Consider the following 13,831-nt stretch of genomic DNA (forward strand, 5'->3'; position numbering starts at 1 on the left):
AAATGTCTTGGGAACCTTTCAGCTTCTTCTCCTTGCAAATTACTTACTCTTGTCAGCAGATATAGAGATCCTGATTTAATAGAATAGGCAACAAATTAGTTTTCATAGCTTTAAACTATTTGTATGTGTTGGGTTTGTTTTTGTTTTTTTCTCAACAGAGGAGTATGGAATATCCCTTACATGGCTAATATATACTTAATTAAGGGACAAACTCTCAGATCAGAGATGAAAGAAAAGAACTACTTCATGCGTGATAAGTTGGATCCTGATATGGCACTCTGCAGGAATGCCAGGGAAATGGTAAGGTGTATCTATAACAGCTTGCTTTCAAATACACTCATGTCTTCGTGTCCTGCTATACTTCGCTGCTTTACTTGATTGATCTTGGATATTATATTGTAATTCTAATTTAAAGTACTGGCCAATTTTTGTGAGATAGAACACTAGGTTTATTTCTTTAAATTGTTGAGAACAGAGGTTTTTGCAAAGCCAGTGCACTGGTGCACTGACTGCATGATGGTTTCTAGTTAAATTCCCTGGAAATTTCTATTGAGGTTAAAATACCTTTCTCATTGGCGCAACCTCAACAGATGAAAGAGAGTTCAACTTCTCTGCTGTGTTTTATTTAAAACTTACCAATGCATTTGGACCACCTCTTTTATGCACATTTTTATACAGTGTGGAACTTGTAGCAGACTAAGTTGGAATATTTTGCAATTTTTTTATCTAAGTAGGTATATATTTAAAATAATGGTGAGCTGTGTTATATGAGAAACCTAAATCATTTATCAAATGGTCGGAATCTTCTTAAGGAGCATGAATTACTCATTAAGTTTTCTAGATAGATAAAAACTATATCAGAAATGTGTTACTTGCATTAAGCTGTAAGTACTGAGAGAAAACGTATTTGTACTGTAAAGTTATGAATATGTAAATCCACATTTCTACTGATATTTACACTAGTTTCAGCACAGAAACAAATAAGACCTAAACCAGACCTATTTCCAGACACTATAGCATTGAAAAATAATTTTGCTGAATTGAACAAGAAAAGTTGGCAAGTATTGATTTTTTTATTCCCTCATAACAAGGCATGATCTCCTTTGTTTGTACTGATTCCTCAGAACGTTGCTGTCCAATCCTGTTGTGTTCAAACCTTCTCAGCATCAGTTATTGCCAACTTGTGCTTTCCATGTGCTCATTAAACTAATCTGACTGGCTCCTCAGAAAATTGCTTTCTCTTTTCCCCCTTCTCAGTCTGGGCTGTAGGATGGTTTGGTATGTGCTTGTTTTTGTATTGGCAGCAGATAAGAAGGGGCTGGTGGAAACAGCTTGGACATGTGTATTAAGAGCTTTGCTTGGAGATGCATGTTGTCTGTAAAGGCATATCAGCTATAAAGCAAAGGCTGCTATTTACCTGATGTAACTGTGGAAACCTATTCGTAGTCAGAAAAAGAGAGATTATGTATCAGAAAACTGATGTGATGATTCTCCTTCATTTTAGACTTTACAAAGGGAAAAAGACTCCCCTTCTTCGGAAACATTCCATATGCTCAGACCCCCAAAGGTTTTGCTTTATTTTTTTTATTAATGAGTTATTATTACATGCAGTATTATTCTACCACAGGAAGATAACTTCTCTTCTGTCCACTCACTCTAATGAAATACTGCTCTAGCTTTCTCTTCAGTCTTCTGAGGTTCAAGTTTTTGCCAGGGACAGGTTCTTCATGACCAGCTCAACGTATCTTAGAGAGGCTCATTGTTTCCCCAGGGAGGTTTCTCAGTGCTTCTGAGGCCAAGGTGTGCTGACGCTGTGCCTCTGTAGCTAAAATTGATTGAGCAGTCTTAGGAAGGAGTAAAGCTCTAATCACCCAGTTCTGCCAGGCCCCCTCAGTGACCACAATGTCAGTTTAAGCTGTATTTCTTGACCCAGGCCCTCCTTATTCTCCTTGCTGCAGCTATTTTATGATTTGGTAAGCACCCAATGATTTTGGGCATGTTTAACATAATCATTATCTTTCTAACAGTTTAACTCTTTTTCAGACAAAAACGTAGACAGAAGTACCAAAATGCCCAAATGATGTTGTCTTTATCCGCTGCAAATCCAAAAGTCACAAACATTTCAGAAATGAAGTTTTAGTCTGAAAAACTGTAAACTAAAAAAGTCCCACAGAACCTAAGTTTCTTTTTAAAAATACTATTTTCTACTACTATTTCTAATCAAGAGAGTTCTGTTAATATCTTCTGTTAATAGCTTGATAATAAAGCTGTATCTTACCACACTTCATATCTTGCATATAATTACGTGACCAGACTTCAGAGTGCTCAGCTGTTTTGTATGCTGATCTGAATATTGTTGTGTGCTGTATTTGCCAATATCTTTTTATTTCAGGCCAATTCACCAGACGGATCACGTAGTGAATACTCTGAAATAAGTTTCTTGTTCTGACTTTCAAGAGCCCTGTGATTGTTAGCTTATTCTTTCAGTTTTTAATTGGAAACTAAACCCTAGATGTTGGTTTTCTTGTGTGAGCATTTTCAGTTTGAGAAAAGATGCTTCCAGTGTGTCTGCTTAGGTTTTCTGGGAAACAAATCAACCAGTTGCTTCTCTGTTTTTTCCTTTCTATAACTGTACATGGTTTTATGTTCTCAACAATATATGTTTCAGTTTAATGTGTTTAGAAAATAATACAACCAAATGCTTGTAAAGAAAATATTATGAACAGTAGCTGGTGATTGGAGTCAAACATTTGAAAATTAGGATGCTAAATGATCAGCACATGTATAATAATGTGTGTCCAAGTGTGTGATATATTTTATGGAAGTACAGTCATAAACAGACCTTTTTAAAACTTGGTATTTGCTAAGATGGACAGTTTTGCTAATGATGCTTTCTCTACTTGGTATAGGGTGTTTTCATGTACATTACCAACAGACATGAATTTGGAAGACTTCTTTCTACAGCCAATTACAATACTTCCCACTACAACAATGACCTCTGGCAGATATTTGAAAATCCTGTGGTATGCATCTAATTATTGATGAAAGAGTTATTTTATCAAGAAAAAAGTAAAGTTTATATATTATAAAGGGCTTAGGTTTTAAGGACTTTACATGGAGAACATTTGTCTGCTATGCATAATATTGATTATGTACTGAAAGGTGTTCTCTCTAACCCATCTAAGCAAACAATATAGCAATAAGCTAACTGATGATGAGAGTAAGGAGTTGGAGATATGGCCCTGATGTAACAGGCTTCATGAGTTTTGACATGATAAGAACCAATTTTTTTATGGTATAAGAAATTGTTTAATTGTTTCAATGCTTTCGATAGAGCAAATGAATAGATTTTTTGTCACTTAAATTTATTTGTTTTGTTGTAATGTTTTAAAATCATGGTGTTTTTTAGGACTGGAAGGAAACTTATATAAATCCAAACTACTCAAAGATCTTCACTGATAATATAGTAGAACAGGTGGGTATAAGTAGTTTTCTAAAAATTTGTGGAACTGACTGATAATAAATTGGCATACAGTAACTGTTTCCACACAAATGCTGTTTTAGTCTATGATTGAAATTTTTTTTTTTATGTTTTGGATCAGAACTGAATGTTTGCCATGATGGTCCATTTGGTCCAGGCTTCTTGCTTTCATGCAGCTGATCTGGACAGAGCCCTTGTGTTGGATGATGAGTTCTGTGACAATTAGGGACAGTGACTTAATGAACTTTACCTCCTTAAGAAGCTGTGATAAATTGGTTTTGTGTTTAAAACAATGTTAAGTTTTAAACTGTTCCTCATAATAGCTTGTAATGCAGAAGATCGGGGTTGTTATTTAGAGCCATAAGGCACAGAATGTGTGGGTACACTGACACACCTGTTAATGCTGGGTCATGGCTTACAAGGTAGCTCGTACTTTTTGCTTATGTGAGAATGTACTTGGGGATCAAGTTTTTAAATTTTATTTTGTTTATAGCCATGTCCAGATGTGTTTTGGTTTCCCATATTTTCTGACGCTGCCTGTGACGAACTGGTAGAAGAAATGGAACATTTTGGACAATGGTCTGGTGGAAAACACCAGGTAAGTGTCAGCCTATATAAACATGACCTTAATGAGTGAGTACCTTTACAATAGTGAGTCACAGTGTACTGCAACAAAAAATATCCTAACAATTGCCAGTGACCTGAAACCTCTGCTTTGTGGTGTAAAATGCTTAGTTTTGTCTAGCACGTAGCTTCTTGTTCAATAGATTTAGAGATATTCTTCAATTAACCCAGTGGTGGGTTGACCCTGGCTGGACACCAGGCATCCACCAAAGCCACTCTATCACTGCCCTCCTCAGCTGAACATGGGAGATAAAATACAGCGAAAGGCTCATGAGTTAAGGACAGGGAGAGATCACTCATCAACTGCCATCACAGGCAGAACACACTCAACTTCAGGAGATTAGTTTCCTTCCTACTCTGATTTGATTGATAATATAATGAGCGATGAAACCACATCTTAAAAACACCTTCTCCCCACTCCTCCCTCTAAGGCTTAAATTTAGTCCTCATTTTCTCTACCTCCTCCTCCTCAGCAACTCATGTGGATGGGAAAATGGGAGATTGTGATCATCACACATTGTCTCCTGCCACTCCTTCCTCCTCAGGGGGAGGACTTGCACACTTCCTCTGCTCCAGTGTGGGTCCTTTCCATGGGGTGCAGCCCTTCAGGAACAGTCTGCTCCAGTGTGGGATCCCTGTAGCATCACTGATCCTGCTAGAACCCTGCTCCCCATGGGGGAGCTTCCCGTGGGGTCACAGCTTTCCTTGGGCATCCATCTCATCTGACGTGGGGTCCTCCAGGGGCTGCAGGTGGATCTCTGCTCCACCTTGGACCTTTGTGGGCTACATGGGCACAGCTGCCTCACCATGGTCTGCACCACAGGCTGCAGGGAAATCTCTGCTCCAGCACCTGGAGCACCTCCTCCCCCTCCTTCTGCACTGACCCTACTGTCTGTAGGGCTATTTCTCTCACATATTCTCACTCCCCTCTCCAGCTGCAATTTCTGTTGCACTGGTTTTTTTCCCCCCCTTTCTTAAAGACGTGGCCATCACAGAGGTGCTGTCTCTGACACCATTGGGCTTGGCCTGCTGTGGGTCTGTCTTGGAGGCAGCTGACATTGGCCCTCTCAGATGTAAGGGAAGCTTCCAGCAGCTTCTGACAAAGGCCACCCCTGTACCCCCCCCCCGCTACCAAAACTGCCATGTAAACCTTATGCAAACTTTGAATTAGCAAATTAGACACTAACAGTAGTGCAGTTTCTGTAGTAGTTACCTGACAGTTACCCAAGGCTGATTTTTGGATAGCTGTTGATAACTGTTCCACAGGTTTTGCTAATTTACCACCTAAGTACTAATTTGTCAAATTCATCTCCATGAGGGGGATGTTCTGAGGTATTATGTCAGTGTTTTCAGGAGTTTCAAGGTATTTATTAACTACCACTAAAATCAGAGGATTTTATTTGTCTAATTCACAAATGTAGTACCATGGAAATGAGAATAATTGTAGTCACAATTTTACTGAAGGTAGGAGCCTCCAGAAGGGATTTTACCATACTTTCATCTTCAAATTATTTCAGTGTTTTCTGCTGTGTCAAGTTGAGGCCTGTACTCTCTTAATCTGATACAACTTCAATTCCATCTGCAACTCAGTAAATAAAACCATTACCCCAAGAAGCTCTCTTACTTACAGGCAACACATCCAAATATTTACTCATCCTTTAAAAAACTTCCAGCTTTTGCTAATTAATATCTCAGGATTTTTCTATGACAGTTAGCTGTGGAATTTGCTATACAGCAAGCTCACATATGCTCACTGAAGTATTGCTTTGTTGCAGTTCTGTGATTCTGTAGATTTCAAATAAATATTTGTAGAAATGCCAGAAACATTTTGCGTTCATATTTCATGGCTGTTTGCGGTGTTTTCATTAGGACAGCCGTATTTCTGGAGGTTATGAAAATGTCCCAACTGATGATATTCATATGAAGCAAATCGGACTGGATAATGAATGGCTGCATTTCATAAGGGAGTTCATTGCACCAGTAACGCTGAAGGTGTTTGCTGGCTATTATACCAAGGTATGGGATTAAAACTTTTGCAGATAATTACTCCATGGCATGACTAAATTTAAGAATTTTATCGAATTGCCCTATTTGATTTTGTTGGGGAGTTTATACATGGCATAGGAGTAGTTATAAACAGATGTTATTTGGTTTTTTTTTTTAACTAAACTTGAAAAAATCCCAAGAGTCCTGTATGTGACTTGGCAGTTCACAACTTGAAGTCTGACTGTATGTTTTATTTCAGGGGTATGCATTACTGAATTTTGTTGTGAAATACAGCCCTGACAGACAACGGTCACTCAGACCTCATCATGATTCCTCCACGTTCACAATCAACATCGCTCTCAACAAAGTAGGAGAGGACTTTCAAGTGAGTTGACAACTTACCAACTTAAAAAATGTCCTTTGAGTGCCCAATGTTATTTTCAAACTAGAGCCCAAATTGTATAATTTACAGTAAAGTTATTGAAGATGTTTGTCAGAGTTGCTGCTTGAATGAGTTGTTATCCAGCAAACGCTAAAGCAAAGCAAGGGGAAGTCTTTGATTGCAAATGCATGTGTGTTGTGTAATGCTCTAAAGATAGTGTCATTTAAATAACCTTGGGATAGCAAAAGAAAAAATTAACAGCCTATTAATAATAGTAAAATATTTGAAGTCATGGATATATAAAAATGAACTTACTTTACTAAAACACAGGATAAATGTTTAGGGTTTTATTTTGTTTGTGTCTTTACTACAGGGAGGTGGATGTAAATTTATTAGGTACAACTGCTCCATTGAGTCTCCCAGGAAAGGATGGAGTTTCATGCACCCGGGAAGACTTACACATTTACACGAAGGACTTCCTATCTTGAATGGCACAAGATACATTGCAGTATCATTTATTGATCCTTAATTTTATTTTTTTTTTCCCTCTTCAACAGCAGTGTTCTTTACACAAACATTTATTTATAGATTTCTTCTGGAAGATGGTGATAAAAGAAACTTTAAGTTCTTGTACCTACGCAACAAAGGTACTTTGGGGAAAAAGAATGAAAACCAGAAAATATTCTGATATTGTTGAAGATTTCTTGATATCTGCTCTGAGCCTTCAGTCACAAATAAACGTGTCCTGCTTGTTTTTCCATTCTGCTGACCTAAAGAGTAGGTAAGGAGGGCAAATGGAAAAGCATAGTGAATCCATTTCTTCGTTGAGAAAAAAACAAACCCAAACAACTCTAGATACAAAATCATCGGAAAAAATTGTTGTGGTTTTCGTTCAGTAAAGCGACACAGCTAAAGTTTGTGTGGTCTGTATATTTGGTACCAAGCAGTGAAAAATCACAACATAAAAACGAAATGAAGTGCATCTTGTTTACAGTTGTTTTGGATAAGCAATAATTGCATATGCCGGTATATACTGAAGGGAAAATATCCCCGTAGCCTGTTTCCTTAATTCATTTTCAATACTGAAATGTACACCTGTAGAAGAAAAAATAAATTAATTGCAGAGATAGAACAAGGATTAAATCATTTATCCAGGGGAAAAAATGGTTTATCATTTGTTTTTGAGAATTCATCCTGTTGAAAACTTACTTTTCTTCAGCAAGTGACCTTCATTTAAAGTGAGTTATTTTTCTAAGTGTGTAATTGCACCCAATTGATACTGGAAATTTGATGTTTATTTTCAGAATGCTGGTAAATTGTAATAATAGGATGTTTTGTAGAGACAATTTTCTACTCTTAAAATTACTTGAATTTTGTATCAGGAAGATGAAATGGTGGCAGTCTCTCTTTAAAGCTAAGGGTCTTAACTTGACATTTATTTTAAAGAAATTGGTTTAAAATATTCCTACTGTATCTACTGTTTGTAATTTAAAGAAACTTGAAGCTGTCTCAAAGTCTACAGTGCCAAAATGCACAACATGTTGGAAAAACTTGTGAAAAATAAAGGGTAATTTTAAATTAATGTAACAGCTGTTACTTGACTGTATTAGATAGTTTCTTTGCATTTGCCATTGTTTTACAGAAACTGGACTTACTGACAAGTATTTTCTAACGATCTGTAGATACATTTAGATGGGAGGTTTCTCTAAGTGTAGGGTTTTGGTTTATTTACTACTGAAATTATTTCTTATGTGTGTTGGTGCCCGTGTACCAAGCCTTGCATTACATTTTCAGACCGACCCCAGCAGGAGTGATAGTTCTTGGTATTGTTTTTATATAGAGGCTATTTGATGATCTAAACAGTATTTACTTTTTACCTGTGAATCTTTGAAGAAGCTTTATATCACATTTCCCAGACAGAAACTTTATTTGCAGCTGACAGGACTTGGAGAGGGTTTCAAAGATTTTTCGTTTACTGAATATAAGCATGTCTGCTTATTTCCATGCTCTGCATTTTTCTGTACTTAAAGTTATGCTGAAGCAAATACATCAAAGTGAGGTAACCTCAAAAATGTATTAAAATGGGCTGGCTTGAAAAGGAATGGCTTTTGATGGGAAATGCTTTGCTTTCTTTTAATTTCTCTTTACACTGTCAACTTTTCTTCTTTTCAGGCTAATATTTGGAGATTGGTATCCCTCAACTTTATTTCCAGGCATGGAACAGCTGTCTTAGTCTCTCTCTCTCTCTCTCTTGCCTGTGCTTAGGCAAGCCTTACAGATAACAAAATCTTCAAACCTTCAGAATGAAAGCAGCCTTTGTTAATCATCTTTTTCTGAGAATTTGCCTGTGGTCTCTTAAGCTGACTTAGAATGATATTTCTACCACTGGATCAGTTACAGTCGGTTTATTGTTATGAGGAACTTCCTTGGAAAAAACTCACAAAAATACAATCATGTAACACAGGGGGAGTTCTTTTACAGATTTCTCCCCCCCAACTTCTGTTTTAATTATGTATTTTTATATTCTAGGTCACATTTTATTTTTTTAATGCATATTTTCTCCTCAAACATATAATTGGCTTTACTTACTTTTAAATTTTTGTTTGCAACTATTAATTCACTCTGTCACATAGTGACACGTAATGCTGTGTTTACTGTGCTGCACATTTGTTGGAAGGGAAAATGTGTTTACCATGCTCAAGTTACTAAGATTCTCACTTATTTTTTCTTTTAATGAAGTATTTGCAAAAGCTGACAGCTGCCTTTCAGGTGGACAGCAACAGGTATGGAAGTGTTCTCATTAACTTCTTAGGAGCTGACACATGCCAGGAAAAGAAGTTTATACTGAACAGTTCACCTGAATTAGTTCTAAAAGTTATGCTATACTGCTGAGCACACAAGCTGACACAGGCTAAACAGAATTGTCACTGTTAGAATGTTCTTTCATTATTCTTAAAAGCACTTAGACTCTCGTGTCTCCTTAACAAAGTTTGTTTCAGGGTGTGGAAGATATATGCATTAGTAGGAAAACAGCAACCCTAATTCCAGCACTGTATGAGAAACCTTGGGAGTACAGGGACATAAGGGTGCTCTGCAACAGATAAGACATTTGTAAAATATTTTGTCTGTTCTGCTTTCATCTAACTTTACTTTTAACTGTTAAGTAGTTGAAGGGACTGTGATGTGGGTAAGAGTGTATATAGGCAATAGATTTTTTAAGTCTTCTTTTGGTTAAAAATACTGAGTATAGCTTGGTTTTATTTCATATTTGTGAACTATTCCATCTGTTCTCCTAAAAAATGTTCAAGGCATTTAGTATTATTTTATACATGTTGAACAAGTAATTTCAATATGTATTTGTCACTTCGTTTTTATTTTTTTTGTTGTTCCCAAAGGATTACTGTTTCACTCTTATTGTGAATGGGTAGGAGTAAGGCTATTACAAACCCCAAAAGAAGATAGATTTTTTTTTTCTTTTTTGCAGTAAGGCAATAATAATGAAATCTATTTGATTGTGCCTATTGCTTTTTAATGCCTTTCCCATGTCTGCTGTATTTCTGGAATAAATGTTAATTCAATGCAGGGCTTCCACAGCAGTTTCTCAGCATGTATGAAGTAAGGAGATTGGGATATTAAAGAGACAGAAAAGTCTAGAAAGGACCTCTGTGATTATTTCCTCCCAGGTGCAAGTATCTAGTTTTGCTTTTGTTTTTCTGCTTCAAAGAATTGGTTCAGATTTTTCTTTTCAGCTACTGCAATGAGATTTTTTAAGAACTTCAGTTTTGTTTGACATGGCCTCAGTGGATTCAGTTCTGGAATGAGTAAGTATTTTTTGAATCTTTTCTTCCATGAACTCTCACTTTCTTGCATGGCAGAGTAGGCTGCTCTGCTATTTTTGTGAGTGAAAGGGAACACATTACCTGTCTCAGCAGCCCTCTATGACTGAGGTGTCAGATAAATGACTTGACTATTAGTGTTTTTAGGTATGGGATGTTTTTGATTCCATAGCAGAGTGTGAATTGGAAGGCACAGCTTTCATAAAATAAATTTGTAGAATTGATGTTGGTAGTTCTTAGAGATGAGATTTGCACTAATAGAGTTAACTGTAGAGTTGCAAGAATAAGTAATTGACTTGACTGCCAGGATTTTATTGTACCTAGATGGTGGAAGTGTCACTTCAAACAGCTTTCCAGCATGGTTTCCCAAATACTTACTTCATCTTAATATAAAAAGTAATTTAGAATCTAATGAAGCAGATAGTCTTACTCAACAGTACTGAAGACCCTTAGTCCAAACCTGAAATACAATTGAAAAGAGAAGCTTTTATCTACAGCAAAATTTTCTCTTTTTCTTTTTCTTTTTTTTTTTTGAATCTTTCCTTCTATAATTATTTTCCCATTTGATATATGGGGGAGATCTGTATAAATGCATCTCACTTACAGGATGATGGTTGTCTTTTAGTGTATTTTAGGGCTGGGGAAAGGTGGAATGAGGAAGGAATAGGTGACAGTTCAGAATTCGCCCCATGCAATTGCTTCCTTCTGCAGCTGTTAGTGCAGAGCTGTGTGCTGTGTTCCTATGGCACTTCAGTCCTAAACTAACAGGAGGAGATCTGAGAAGCAGTTGATATCCTGGCACGATGCTAAGGCTGTTAAATGCTGGATCATCTTTTTCTCTTAGTAACTTACTGCTTCTGGAAAGTTAGTTTTCTGGATTGAGCTTCGCTTCAGAAAAGATGTTTTGGCTGTGCTAAAGCAATGCCCCTCAGGATTATTTTGCACAAGGATCAAATGTAAGATCAGCTCTCTGATAAAAACATATTGGTCTTAAGTTATTTAATGGAGTATGGCAACAGTCCAAAAGAAGGATTTCAGTCAGCATGATTACAGCCTTTATTGGCATCAGTGCAGCTGCAGAAATAGCAAAGCTGAGAACCTGGCCAGTGAGGAGGTATTGGCTGTGTTGCAGGTGGTGCTTTGGGGTGATGCCATGGCCCTTAGGTAGTGGAGAAAACTGCCTTTTCTTGAAAAAACTCACTTGGGTTTTAGGTCCTGAATATTGATCCCTTTGCTCTTGCCTACTGCACTTACTAGTGGTTTATGGTTGTCGAATGTCTCGGAGTGCCTGAGGTTGGCAAGGGAGATGTATAGTCATATAGTAACAAATTTAGTCAGGAACTAGTTTTCTGGCATCAAATCAAAATTTTTCTTTTTCCAAGAATTTTACTTCGTTTTAAAGGAGTTGCTCAGCTACTAATGACTCTGCACCATTTTATTTCTGTACTCTGTTGAGGATGGGGAGCAGAGAGAGGAGGAAGGGAGGGGGCATGAAGGCATTGCATTTCCCCAGCTTCAGCTGGAGGGGCAGTTGGTGTGAGCAGTACTGTAAGCCTGGGAGATGGTCTACTATACTTAATACCTTAAGACATCAAGACTACCCTTCAGAGTGGGCTTGACTAGCACTTCAGGCTTTAAGCTTTCTCAGACATGGATTACTAATCTCTCACAGTGTACATCCACTGCAGTGTGTCAAGAGAAGGTTTGCAACCTTGCTTTTTTCCACTTTTTTTTTTTTTTTTTAAGAGTGGTGGTATTCAGTCTTACCTTAAAGCATATTCTTCCAAGCTTAAAAAGTAAGTTATCTTCTCCATGTCATAGAGCAGCAGAACTAGTAGAATAACCGCTCAGGTCTTGGTTCCTTAAAGTAAATTGGTGACTGATAACAGTTGTTGTTCTTCTGTAAGGAGTAGGCGTGTCCAACTGGTGGTGTTAATATTCTTCAGCCTCTTGTGGTAGCAGTTAGGGTGGAGAGATGGAGTTGGTGAGGGTACCTGAGAAAGCAAGCTGCATCCTGCTCCAGTCCCACAGTAAACACACTGATTACAGAGAAATTTAGGGTCTGCTGCTATTGCTTGATCTAACTTACTTGCCTCAGGGTGTGTATAAAGTGCTTGGAGAAAATGGACCGTGCTTTGTAAGGATGAACTCCTTGGATGTTTTAGCTCCTAAATTGTAGCAAGTGTCTGAACTTTTATGAGAGACAACGATTTGGGGGGTTAACTTGCTTTTTTCTCAGACTTGTAACTCAGACATGGTGGTATTTGAGGCATTTCTGTAAGAAGTGCCTTCTAAAGGAAGTTACTCTAGCATGAAGTGAACACAAACTCATGAGAACTTGAGGAAGAAATTATTAAGCATAAGTTACTAAAAGCTAGTTTTTACCTTTGGCAGTACTGGGAGAATGTAAGACGTGGGTGGGTGCACAGTGCAACAATGAACTTCTGGCCCAGCCAAATTTAGAGACTCATCATCTCTGAATCACTTTTGTACACTGTGATTCACTAGGGAGCTATTTCAAGCATTTGGTCATTCTTTAAAACACATACCATGTAAAGAAGGACAGGTCCTGGTGTATAAAATGGTATTTTGCCATAAAATTTCCAGATCCAACTGTCTCAGACTTTTCTTTGCTGTGCCATCATCAATTGTAGAGTGGAGATTTTGATAGCATTACTTGAAAAAATAGGAAGTTATCAGTTCTTGTACTTCAATCACATGCATTAATTTACATGAGAGCATTTTGGCCACATAAGCTATGAACTTTTGATTCTTTTATACTCCTTGCATGTGCCCCCATCCCTGATGTGCACATTTCTTTCCATTCAAACCATACCCCCTTCATGTCCCATATGTTTGCCAGATGTCAGCTTTCCATCAGAGACAAAAAAAAAGAGCACGGGTGGCCAATGGCTCTTGCATAAATGCAGGCAGGAGCAAGGAAGGCAGAGACAAGGGATCTTTATTTTAAAGTGTTCTTGAAGTGTAAATTTTTAAACTGTTTCTTCTGTGGTAATGAAAGATGCCTTAGGATCAGAACTAGGGAGCTATTATATATCAGGGGTATAGCTGAGCTATGCTCTGTAAAACAGCACAGATGACATTTCCTGATTTTTTCTTTTTTTCCTTGTAGTTTATACAGCCAGTGGGACGAGATGGATACAGAGGGCTTCAGGCAAGAGCAGTTTCTCGGATCCCACAGGCAAGTCCTTCATGCTGACCTGTGGCATCGCTGGTGGCTGTTGGAGTAGGTGACCACTGCCATGTTTCACTGTTGTGGTGTGTATTTGGTGAGGGTTTTTTAGTCTTCATCTCATTATCCATCGTGTGTGTGTGTGTATTGGCACAAACCTATAGTTGATTTTTTCCATGGCTGTATCTTGGCCTTGTTCTGCAAATAGGATTTTTTTCTTCATGCAGCTTAGACTTGAAAAAAATTATTCCCTTATTCTGATAATTACGGCACACAGAAGAGTACACAGACAGGACTTGATTTATTTTTCTCTAAATATCACTGACACA

The 13,831-nt window shown here is 37.6% G+C and overlaps 1 protein-coding gene across 3 annotated transcripts in view; it reads left to right on the forward strand.

Moving 5' to 3' along the window:
• Window positions 1–8,055, forward strand: part of PLOD2 (procollagen-lysine,2-oxoglutarate 5-dioxygenase 2) — a 65,089-nt gene extending 57,034 nt beyond the window's left edge. For 2 of the 3 annotated variants that reach the window (XM_051781351.1, XM_051781349.1), the window contains exons 13-20: window positions 159–300; window positions 1,505–1,567; window positions 2,910–3,023; window positions 3,410–3,475; window positions 3,975–4,079; window positions 5,975–6,121; window positions 6,351–6,476; window positions 6,847–8,055. In XM_051781351.1, the coding sequence (XP_051637311.1) occupies window positions 159–300; window positions 1,505–1,567; window positions 2,910–3,023; window positions 3,410–3,475; window positions 3,975–4,079; window positions 5,975–6,121; window positions 6,351–6,476; window positions 6,847–7,002 (919 nt within the window). In that variant the 3' untranslated portion in view covers window positions 7,003–8,055. The remainder of the gene's footprint in view (window positions 1–158; window positions 301–1,504; window positions 1,568–2,909; window positions 3,024–3,409; window positions 3,476–3,974; window positions 4,080–5,974; window positions 6,122–6,350; window positions 6,477–6,846) is intronic. The other variant, XM_051781350.1, reaches the window with a different exon arrangement.
• The last annotated feature ends 5,776 nt before the right edge of the window (window positions 8,056–13,831 follow it).

Source organism: Manacus candei, unplaced genomic scaffold (assembly GCF_025592945.1).
Source record: "Manacus candei isolate 608988 ecotype Guabito, Panama unplaced genomic scaffold, ASM2559294v1 h1tg000015l, whole genome shotgun sequence".
Classification (NCBI taxonomy): Eukaryota; Metazoa; Chordata; class Aves; order Passeriformes; family Pipridae; genus Manacus; species Manacus candei.